General features: G+C 42.0%; 1 protein-coding gene across 1 annotated transcript; it reads right to left on the reverse strand.

The window, feature by feature from the left end:
* Positions 1-1,337: 1,337 nt before the first annotated feature.
* On the reverse strand, positions 1,338-2,582 carry LOC127757112 (uncharacterized). Its single transcript, XM_052282543.1, has one exon. It carries the CDS (start codon positions 2,499-2,501, stop codon positions 1,749-1,751), a length of 753 nt encoding a protein of 250 aa, XP_052138503.1. The 5' UTR covers positions 2,502-2,582; the 3' UTR covers positions 1,338-1,748.
* Positions 2,583-12,447: the final 9,865 nt, after the last annotated feature.

Raw genomic sequence — 12,447 nt, forward strand, 5'->3', positions numbered from 1 at the left:
TGATAAACGGCATTAGATTGCATTGTTTCTGTTATGTAAGACTTATTTTGGACTATTTGCATTGTGTTTTAATAATTTAAGACTTAATTTGAACTAATTGTACTACATTCGGATAATTTAAGATGTAATTGTACCTTTGTGCTTGAGGTTTTTGTTTTGGCTTGTCCGCCACACTGCCTCCACTACAAGCACCATCGACTAGGCCGCTTCATCATCCCAGACCACACAACCCCTCCCCCTCCCCCCACCCTCCATCATCGCCCTTGTTAGATCCACTGCCTAGGCCACGACCTAAGAAGATCGACGGCCTAGTTTGCTGGAATTTGAAAATATAGGGGGAAGCAATGGCACCAATGATTGGAAAAGCAGATATGGCAAAATAAGAAGATATTAGATATAGAGGGGAAGAAGTGGCGGTGGTTGGATCTAGTAGAGGGAAGAGCAGTGGTTGTCGTCCCCATCAGTGTAGGTGTTAGTCGATTTCTTTGTGATGGTGGTTGGCAACAAATGTGGAATAAAAGGTAGGTAGGGAGATATAAATGTAAGTACATGTTTGGCAAATGGGCAAAGGATCTTGATGAATTTTTTATGGTTCTAGGGGCTATTTTGCACATGTATTTCTGTAAAATCACATTTTACCAAATTTTGTGAGCTGAAATGCTAAATTATTTACGCCTAATCAAAACCACTGCGCATTGTGAAGTAGGATCTCAAAGAGTACACTCACCCGATGCCATTCCACAAGACCGGCCATTTTGCGTTTTCTCTACTACTATAATAGTGGAGCCGTTCTCCTTCCATTCCCTCCGACCGTACTGCACATGCGCAAGATGAGAGAAAAAAAAAGAAAAGAAACGTTTGAATTCGGTGCTTTAAGCTCGATCTATACTCCCAACCCATTCCCAATTATATGGGTCAGTGCAACCCAATTATATGAGCATGTTACTAGTAAATGCTTGAAGTTATTTGCCTAGGGCAGTAATAGAGGTGGCATTACTTGCTAGGTGAGTTTGGTGGAAAGAGTACAACATAGAGAGAAGCGGATATGTGGGGATTATTGTGCTCAAAGATTGGCTAGCACTCCGATCCTTTCTGATGACTGATTTGAAACTTGGTAGCAACACCTCATGGTCATGGTCAAATATAGAGTAGGAACCTTCCCTCTCCTATACATGTATATTTGTTTTTGCATGCATTTAACTCAGATTTGCTCGAGTCAGAGGAAGTAACACTTGATCAGATGAATAACGATATGCAATTTTATTGGCGATCGATGCTCATGCATATATATTGCGCGTAGAAAACCATTATGCATGCATATATATGTCATCAAGATGGAAGACCAGAACAACTCCTTTCCATAACATTTCTTACTTTATGAGAAATCAACCTCTCCTATAACCTTGAAATATTTAACCCCAAGACTAGCCAACTGGCCATCCAAATCAAAGTAGTTAATCTATGGATGAAGGAAAGAATGAGAAACACAACAACATAATATCTGTTGCTTCCTCCCCTGCTCCAATCCTGCACCTGTAGACACATATCATATCCCCCCTACCAACAAATGCAAACATCTGCATGACATATATGTTCTCCCTATATATATACTAGATGTAGAATTAATTAAGTTATGATCGGTAAGGCACATGCATCATGCATGCATGCCTTTTGATCAGTTGTGTACTATATACTTGGAGTATGATCAGACTTGGAGTTGTGACCAACTGATGAGAGCCCTAGCAAAGCTACAAGGCCGTGGTCTTGTAGTGGTGGTGGTGGTGGTGGTACAGATCCTGCAACTTCTTCCACGACTCCTCCCTCTGCATCTTGAGCTGCTTGTAGAAGTTGCCGATGAACGCCTCCGCCTTGGTGAACAGCTCTTGCTTGCTCATCATCTGCTCGCCGCCGCCCCCGCCGCCGCCCTTCGTCCAGCACCCTTCCTCCTCCTCGTGGACGACGACGTCCTCGCCGTCCCCGCCCCCGATGAAGAAGAGGCTCGCCCTCGACGGGCACCTCCTCATCTTCTTGGACTTCTTGGCCGCCGCTGCCGCCGGCATGGCACCGCCGGCGATGACGACGACGTCCCTGCTGCCGGCTGCAGCCTCTAACGCCGCCGCCTTCGGTGTCAAGGATGGTGAAGCGGCCACAATTACAGCGCTGCTACTGCTACTACCGTTGACATGGTGATGACGACCGTTGGTCGCCGCCGCAGCGACGTCGACTTCACCTGGTCTATTGCTGTGGCTCAGCCTCAGAGCTGCGGCGGCGGCGGCCGGCTTGGGCAGCAGCTTGTCGTCGCGCGGGCCGCTGGAGATGGCGGCGAGGAAGCCGGCCTCGACGCCGAGGGCGACGACGAGGGCGTTGAAGAGGAGGTAGAGGTAGGGCTGCCTGAGGGAGGAAGGCACCAAGGGGAGGAGGAGGAAGAGGAGGAGGAGGGACGCCATCTTGGCCACCTGGGCCAGCGTTGGAAACCTCTTCTTCTCCATGGCCATCACCATTTGTAGCTAGCTAAGGCTACTAGAGTCTAGGAGAGATCAGAGAGAGAGTAGGAGGGGATCGATCAGGGTGTAGCTTGGTCACCTATATATACACGTGCAGTAGTGTCTACTGTGCCCCGTGTGCTCTACTGTGCAGGACACAAGCTTTTAATATACTATTTTCCTTTTGGAATTAATTGAAAAAGGCGGCAATAGATAAGCTTGCGTAGCGTAGGTGGTAGGAGGGGGATAGAGATCGGTGATAGAGATGACGCACAAGAAAGAAAGAAAGAAGAGGAATTTGTTTGAGAAAGTATCTAATCTTGTGTGTGTGTGTGGAGTTGTGGGGCAAGGTCGGTGAGAATATTCCGGTCGTTTTCATGAGCAGGGGCAGGCGTTTCTCGCCGTGGTTCGGTGAGGGGGAGGGTGGTGGCCATGTGGGAGATCTCCCGGTGAGATCGTCCATCCCCCTTCTGCTTAATTTTATTCCCTGCCATGCATGCATATGCGCTTGCGCGTGACCGGCGGCGGGCCGACGGCTCGCGCGCGGCTCCCACTTGCTGTTGCGGGGGGATATCTCTGGATATGCTGCCTGGAGGTGCATGGACAATTTGGTCAATTGGACTGGACACATGACTGGAAGTCTGGAATATGGTTGTCAGGGACGAATAAGTGAAGCATTTTGTCAAAAACTGTAACTTTTTTTTTAAAAAAAAGAGGTTCTCCATATAGTCATTAGTTACGTGAAAAATTTATTTTCCACCCGCATTCGACATTTTGGCGGTCGCTATGACGTAGTATAATAGACACGCAACCCCTGTTGCCTAACTGGCTAACTCGGCGTGTTTTTTTGTCAATTGCATCTTGGCTCCTCTATTGCTGTGTAAAGGAAAAATAAGTGGGCAGCACTCACGGCTTATTATATACTACCTCCGTTTTAGGTTATAAGACTTTCACGGTTTATTATATATGTGTCAAAATTCATTAACATATATATGAATGTGGGCAATGCTAGAAAGTCTTATAACCTGAAACGGAGGAAGTAGAAGAGAAACTCCCATGAATATTTTGTATTACGATAGTTCAAACAACTAATAGTACTATTTAAGAAATACCATCATGATATATAGTGGCCAAGAATTTTTGGTTGGATAGTTCTATTTCACAAGTACCGGTGAAGAAGTAGAAATTTCATTCACATCAACGTACCAAAATTTTCTAACATTGCAAATCCCATAAACAAATAGAAATTTAATTAGTTTAGCGATAGAATTATATCTTATACCATCACTAATCGACTAATTCAACTAGCAAGGTCAAAATTTACAAAGATAATTTAGATTGATAGGAGCAAGAGGTGCCTCTTGTTCTTGAGTTTGAGCTTCATCAAAACTATCAGAAATGATGGTGGTTCTTCTTGAGTTACAGGAAGAGGGTGTTGCAATCTTCTTTGCCCTTTGCAGTTCTAGGAAGAGGGTCCTGCAATCTTCTTTGCCCTTTGCTTCATGGTTCCGCTAGAGTGATGCAATTAAGGCCCTGTTTCTTTCAGCTTAGGATTATTATAATTTAGATTATTGAGTCAGATTACTATAAGCTAGTTTGTTATAATCTGTAGTAGAATAAGTGGTTAGTTGTTTCTTTCCTAAATTATTAGAGCCTAGATTATTGGGTTTGCAAGTCTAAAGAGGGAGTGGGGTGGCATGGTGGGTAATTTTTCACCCAATAATCTGGAAAAAGCTCACCTAAATAAGCTTATCAGATTATAATAAGCTGAGCTCCAGATTATAATAATCTACTTCAATAAGTTGTCTATTTCTTTCAGCTTACTCTCAATAATCTGGATTATAATAATCCCAAGCTGAAAGAAACAGGGTCTAATATCTGCATTTCTATTCATGCCTCACCAATTCTACCATCCTACGAACTAATGACAAAGGCACTGGCGAGGGGATGGTGGTCTGGCGGTGGATCCATCGCCTTCCCTTTAAACTCCAACCATGCGTTGTCTCCCAAGTTACCACTGTATACCCTCTAGATTCAGCATCCCTGAGGTTGTGGTGTTCTTTTCTCCTGAAGATGAAGATTAAGTTTTTTACACAAAACGAGATAATATTAACGTATGATTGATTGAGTTTTAATTATTACAAACTTGAAAAATAGATTAATATGATATTTTAGAGCAACTTTCATATACAAAGTTTCCACACGAAACGCACCATTTAGCAGTTTGAAAAGAACGAAACCAGGTCATTGGATCTAACTGCCCTAACCTCATGGGGGGAGGATTTGGAGGGGGCTGGCAGTGGTGCTCGGGATGCATGCAGAGGGCGGAGGTGGCCGGCCACGGTGCTCTTTTTTTGTGGGGTGTGGGGGAGGGGGGGCGGGGGGCTAATGGGAATTTATTTATTTACTTTTTTTAGAAAAATCACCTATGGTTCAGTAGGTTCGATAGAGGATGAACTGTCATAGGTATGGATATTTCCTTGTTGTTGTTCCGATCCATTTTCCCTACTCATCTACGGCTGATATTATTTACCCCTCCCCCCTCTTCCCCACCAACCCCCATCCCAAATTAAGTCCTAATCACCCATCCTTTTCCTTTTGTCTTCTCCCTTCTCCGCGTCATGGCTCCATTGACAGGCCATGATATTTGATTGGTACATATTGGAGAACAAACAATGAAGGAATCACAGAGATTTCATTCTTCCTTGTTCCAATCTCTTGCAATCCTACGAGTGATTTCTATTGGGTGCTTCACTTCGTGAGTGATGATTTTTGTTTGCCATTTTAGCGAGGAACACGAGCCACAGCCGCTGAAAGTACACCAGGCAAAGCAACCTCAGGGAGAAAAATAATTCCAGATTGGTTTCATTCAGTAATCTCTAGTTTTCAACTTCGCTTTAAACAACATGGTTTGGTTGTGAAATCACATAAAACAATGATTGAACTGGTTTTTACATAGTTATTCTATTTTGATTTAATTGATCCCCGTGTTTAACACCATGAGAGAGAGGAGGCAATAAGAGAAGGACGAGGAAACCAATCGAGAAGACGAATGTGACGTGTGGGCCCACCACTGATGACATCCATTGGTGATCACTTACGGGACACGGATCGGAACAGGGAAGCTGCATCCTATTATATGTAAATATGGGTGATCACCTCACAGATATGCCTAGTCATCATTAACCAATTAACTATGAGGGGTGCCTAGCTAGCTTATCCATAATACTCCCTTCGTCTTATAATATAAGAGATTTTGAGTTTTTGCCTGCACTGTTTTGACCACTCGTCTTATTAAAAAAATTAGAATTATTATTTATTTTTTTAACTTACTTTATTATACAAAGTACTTTAAGCACAACTTTTTATTTTTTATATTTACACAATTTTTTTTAAATAAGATGAGTGGTCAAACAGTGCAAGTAAAAACTCAAAATCTCTTATATTATGGGACGGAGGGAGTATTTAGCTAGGTTTCATGCAATTGTGAGCTAGCAAAACCATTGAGAATTGATATTCCTTCACGAGTAAATATTTTTGTAAAATATCTTGAAAGAAATTAACTGATAACTGCCAACTAATTAATAGTACAACCAATGAAACTCTATACCAATTAAAATACAATATTGTTCATGTATTCAGCTCTGGTTTCATGCCGACATGATGTAGTCTTAAACTAAGACATATCATATATCCAGTATCTACCGAGTATTTTCGCCAGGTGATCTCATTGACTCCTCATTCGTAAAGAAACCAAAGCCAACTATAGCATCTGGAGACAGTATACTGTGTCACATCCAAATAAAGCCACAGGTATATTTGAGAATTTGAATTAGGCTCCGATAAAGATACCTATCCTTTATACTTTCTGGGCACAAGTAGCTTTTTATCCTCTTATCCATCCAGAAGTGCGTATGAACATGGGCGGTTTATTCTCTTCTTTGCGTAGAGATCGCTGTCCTTCAGTTTATATGAGTGTAGTAATCTTTATTATTGATGCCAGCATAGCATAAATACAGATAGTAATCTTTATATATATGATCAGTAGATTAATTAGCAGAACTATTATAGCTAGCCATTTCATCAAAAGGTCGTGAAGAATTAATATACAAATTTTCCGAAAAGGAAAAGGATGAATAAAATATCGAAGATCTCAGGGCAAACGTTCATTCCGTGGCCGGGTTCGTATTCCACTACTTTAGGAGAGACTGGATAAAAAGCTGCTCACTAGCTGAGCTGGAAGAATGAGAAAAAGCACAAGAAGGTTCCTCTACCGCCTGATGGATACACCACGTTGTACAAACACCGTCTTTTTAGAGGTAGCACATAATAATCGAGCACCCTACCCATTAGAAAACCATATCTGGGTACCGCTACATCTACGTACCCATTTAATATAACTTTGTACATTTCACGGCCAGTATCAATTAAAGATTTGTTTGTTTGAACTACGCCTTATAGACCAGCTGATCCGATTTTGAATTACGAATTATAAGTTTTGGAATTAATTTGTGGTCTTTCCTTGTTATTTTTGTCGTGATCACACTCGGACTTGAGTTTTAAACTGTTGAAGATAGAATTGTAAAAGTCTTATATATATCCTAAACTCATTTTCCCGTTGTATCTGTCAAAAATTGACTTATATATAAGCCCATTACAGAAAAATGTCTGGGAAGAAATTAAAATCGCGCTTTAGCCTTTAGCAGCAGTGGACGGGGAATATACGCAGTATGGCAGCAGTGCTGCTGCGTCGTCGCCCGATCTTATCTTTTGGCTGAGATCAGTAGAAAAGGGCTGCCGGAGACCGGAAAAAGGATATATGACGATGCGAGGGTGTTTTTGCCGCAGGTAGGCGTCGAGGCACAGTGTGCACGCAGCGATCGACCACAGAGACACACGTACTTTTTTGTGGCGTATGTACGTGACCGACGTACTTAGCATCTGCAAGAGACCGAAGTGGGAGATGACACCATGCATGCATGCATATATGGAGTCACGGACGCGACCCGTTTCTTGGCCCAGTATGACCGGCCGGCCAGTCGGTCTCGTCAATAGATGATCTGGTAGCTAGAGTGAGCAACTCATAATAAAAATTATTGGAGGTTCTATACATATTAATTATCTAATTATTAACTAATATACTAATTATATAATATGAATCAGCTAGCATTGAGTAATTTACCAGGTGCCTGTGATCCCGGTAAATAGTACATAGGTTCGCCACTGCGTAGCTATAGGTCCGAGTATGTGTATTAGCTAGCTGCCTAGCACTTACTACTGCGTCTAAAAAAACGAATTCCTACCTACGAACTTGGACACACATGTATCCAGATTCGTAGGTAGGATTGGTCTTTTTTTTTTACGAAGGGGTACGTGTTCAACTGAATAAGAATGTGTACATCATGCATGCAGTGCGCAAGCTGTTGGTTTTTTGCTCACATAAATATGCTCAAGCTATTGGTTTTCTGCTCACATAAATACGTGCACACTTGTTCGTCCGAACACACATGCTTTCTTTTATATTCACTTGTTGCCTCAACAACCTATTTCTTTTTTTTTCTAGGAGGAAAATATTAGTTCGAGGTCCTATGCATACATTTAAGGGGAGCAAACCCTATACGTTAGTTATGCATGTATTTGATCCAAGTTATTCACTTTCATTTAATTGGGATCTCTATATTTGAGTATACAATCGAGTATATGACACTTGTGATGTTGATTAATACTCATTACTTATTCATATCCTTTTATATACTCGATCGGTTAGTCAACATGTGGAGGTTGACAACTGGATCATTGGGACTAATAATTTTATTAAGTTGAATGAGAGAAATAGGTCCCAAGGATTGCAAAGGTGCTGATGCTCAAGTGATATCATTACACCTAAATATACTAAGGATGACCAAGTGAAGATATTGAAGATGTGGAATATGAAGTGGCTACTATGGCAAAATGGTGAAAGGCAACCGATGCTCGGTCGGGATGGACCATGCATGGTGAAGGGTAAGCAAGGGGCTTGGTGTCGAAAAAACAAATCTAGCGGTGAAGGGCGAGTGACGACTTTGTCACAATGGACCGTGTGAGGCCATTTGAAGCTACAAGTAACCGCATCAATCATTTGAAGAATATATGGTGAAACGGTTTTGGCGTTGACGTCCCTTAAGACAAAGAAAGGAAGATGGAAAGAAGTCATTCCTATTGTTATAATTTTCTTCCTATTTACATTTGAATATAGGAATGTTGTACTATTAAGAGGGATGTAATGTCGATGTGTTTGTGTATGTCTCGTTGCTCAAAGTCACCCATCCTTTGAGTGGTTTTAGACATTCCTTTTGGTTGATTTGATTAGTTCTCTTTGTGAGCTTTCCATAGAGTCCAAGATCATCAAACGGACTTACGAGCAAAAAGTTATGGCTGTTTTGCCATGTGTTTTTCGGAAAATCCGAAAAATTTCCGGAAAGTCCGAAAATATTTCAGAAATTCCAAAAATGGCTGTGATATTGAGATTGTCTTCTGTTGATTTTCGGATTTGCTCGAAATGCATTTCGGAAATTCCAAAAAATGGAATCTTGGCCTCCAACGGCTAGTTTTGAGAGGCTCGGGTATTGTTAACAACGGAATTTTGCATCAGACTCGGAGAGATAGAAGAAAGTTCGAAGCGGATTTGGTGCAGAATCGAGTTGAATTCAGAGTCAGACTGTGCATCGGCTGGACATCATATCGGCTAAAAACAGAGCAAATGCTTAGCCTAGCCGATATGGCAAGCAACCGATATGGTATGACTTGGGGCTTGGTTTGGGCCTAGACTAAGATAACCGCAATTGGAGCTTGATTAAGGCAATTGTATCTATTAATTAGGATATTTATGTCGGTTTTTGTTAGAGATATGGTAAGAGACCACCGTGTGGTCTTGTTTGTATTTTATCTTTAGGAAAGTTTGAGTCGTGTCCATAATGGACTAAGTTTGTACTCGGGGTATAAATATGAACCCGAGATCATTGTAAAAAAGGGACGACAAATGCAATACAACTTTGGCGCATCGCCACCCTTTTTGTTCTTCTTTTCGGTGAGTTCTCTCGATAAGAGGTAACTTGTCTCGATGACTTGTGCTATCGGAGCTATTATGTCGCTTTAGATATTTTAGTCCTTCTATCATGACCATTTGCTATCATATGTCTTAAGTAATCTAGTCTTAGTATCCCGATTTAGCCCTATCGACTGGTTCTCGCTTTAGGGTGCTCACTGATATCGACTAAATCATCTTGCTAGATTAGATTAGCAAAGGAATCTACCACCCTAAAAAGTGGTTGCCCTATCGGCTGGTTCTCGCTTTAGGGTTCTCACTGATATCGACTATAGCAAAGGCATCTACCATCCTAAAAAGTGGTTAATTACTTGATTGTTTAGACTTTAAGTTTCTTTACATACTTTGTAATAGTACTCCCTCCAGAACCACGTAGCCAGCCCATCCGACGGGTGGGCCCACTTACACATACCACCCCACTTACACTTTCGTCCTTGCTCACATGGGCCACACAGGCCTCATCCTAATTGGGCCAGGATGTCACATACACTCCTCATCAAAGGACCCGACGTCCTCGTCGGCCCAACTTACCCAGCCACATAGGCAAATGTCTAGGAACACACCCCCTAAGATCTTAGCACATGTCACCCCCCTCCCCCTTTAGGCAACATCAATGCCCTTTCAGTTTTCAAGCCTACCCCAAAAACCAAAGTGCACAGGGGTGGATTTGGTGGCTGGGCATGCCAAAGTCCAAGTTGACATGATCAAGTCAACTGATCTCTAGAGATCCCACAAAACGACTAAATTTTGAAACTGGGAGCTGCACATGGGACCTTTATCCAATGGCCTAAGGATCAAATTGTCATAAGGATGGTTCCTAAGTCAAATGCACCACGAGCTCCATCGCCTATCTCCACTCCAGCTCGTTCAGCCCCTCCTACCATCGAAGGCGCACCACAAGATGATATTGATTTTGGGTTTGATTTTGTGGAAGCTGACGATATGGCTAACATTCTTCCCTCCTCAGAAAAAGAGCAAGGCACATTCTTCTCCACCAGCGGTATCTAGCAAAAAAGCCCGTAGAGGGAAAGGAAAGGAAAGGTGACAACCTCACTCTTGGCTGTTAGGAAATGATCGGCAGATAAACGATGAAGAACGACAGATCAATCATAGAAGACACGAGATTTATCGTGGACAACCCTCCTAAGGCATGAGAGAAAAAACCACGGGCGCCAGCAAGCAAATCTTCACTATATAAACTCAACATTGGCTCCCAAGAAGCTAGATATAGGCAAGGAGGTATCAGTTTGTCCTAAGAGCCTAGCTCAGAGCAGCTCCAGTTAGGCATGCCATTGGTTGGAGACCACGAGCTTACCAAGATGGATCAAACTTACTGAGAGTTGCACGGGTACTACATAGAGAAGTCGAACTCAAGGAGAAAGAATAGAGAGACATAGATATTGGGTTTTTATGGCCCAGAGCCATTTCTTGGGCCATCTGGCTATATTTTAGTAGGCTTCGACAATCTCTATGACCTCTTGAAGCTGCGAGCGGTAGACACAAATCTTCTTAAGGGTTATTGACATGCTTGTAAGTTAAGTTGGGAGGAGGCCAATGGGCAACCAATTTGGGCATTTGACAGGTTGACCCAGGAACGATGCAAGTTCGCTGCAAATGTGATACATATACAAATTAAACTCCAGTAAAAGCATCAAAACCTGGGCACAAAAAGATGCCTGAATCGGGCTACATTGCAAGTTTGCAACATATTAAAAGTAGCAGGAGCAGCAGCTAGCTAGAGAAGTAGCACTGTTTCAAAGATCGAGTTGATACAGGCCTCGTATAGATTCCAACCCAACGTAACCACTATCATTCTCGCTAAACAAACTGCCCGCGCTATTCTGTAGGCTCAGATGGATAGCGCACTGTTTTCTCTTCTCTTATTCACCTCTGTCATGGTCATCGCTGAGCCAATTATCATCACTGCATGAGAAGCTAGTAAAGAAGACACGAGATTAAGGTAGGGCTTTTGGTAGTCATAGTGGCCAATCTCCCCTGGCCTTAAGGAGAAGAAGTTTTCCGACATGCGGAAATGTGCCACTGGAAATTTTCCATTCTTGACAGTATTGAAGACGGTTTTTATCTCTTGGTCCTTCTTGATGGGAAGTTGAGGTTGGGATTTGATTCTGAAATTACTTGCAACCTGCAAAAGAGTCAAAACTTAGAGTCAAGGTAAAATAATGAACAATATTGTCAGGCCTAAGAATTGATCATGAGGAAAATTAATAAAGGAATGTTAATTTTGAAAGACAGGGAACGAAAGGTGGACTACTGGATTTTGATGGAAATACACTATTGATTCCATATCTATATGGAATTATGGACAAGAAGTGCAGCAAGAAATGCAGTTTGTGCCTTTGTGGGAAGAAACAAGTAAACAATTGAGAACTGGATCAAAGAGGTACTACAACCTCAATTCCTTGACCAAAGCGCAAACACTAGATGTTTAAATAGTTTCTAAGGCTACTTTGTTATGGCAGATTCACTAATATATGACTAGGAGGATAGTTTAAAAATAGATGCACGTCATATTATGCTTCCAAACCTTTCTGGAACACTAGTCCAGTCTTGAAGGTTTAAACTTTAATTCCACTGAAATTTCCAGGACAACCATGAGGAATGGCCACTGAAGCGCCCGATACTTATGATATTGATAAGAAAGTCGACAAAGAAGGGCATCTTGGTGTGACAGAATGCAATTGCTCATACAAGGTGTTGCATCTTCCTGATATGATATTAATTAATTGTTTCAAGAACACCGGAAATGTGTATTTTTACTAACAATATATGGAATTGTGGTTACAATAGGATTATGTGCAGGATATTCTTGTGAGTTATTTTTGTCCAGGAGATAAACAAATGGATGATTGCATACCAACT

This window comes from Oryza glaberrima, chromosome 1 (assembly GCF_000147395.1).
Source record: "Oryza glaberrima chromosome 1, OglaRS2, whole genome shotgun sequence".
Classification (NCBI taxonomy): domain Eukaryota; kingdom Viridiplantae; phylum Streptophyta; class Magnoliopsida; order Poales; family Poaceae; genus Oryza; species Oryza glaberrima.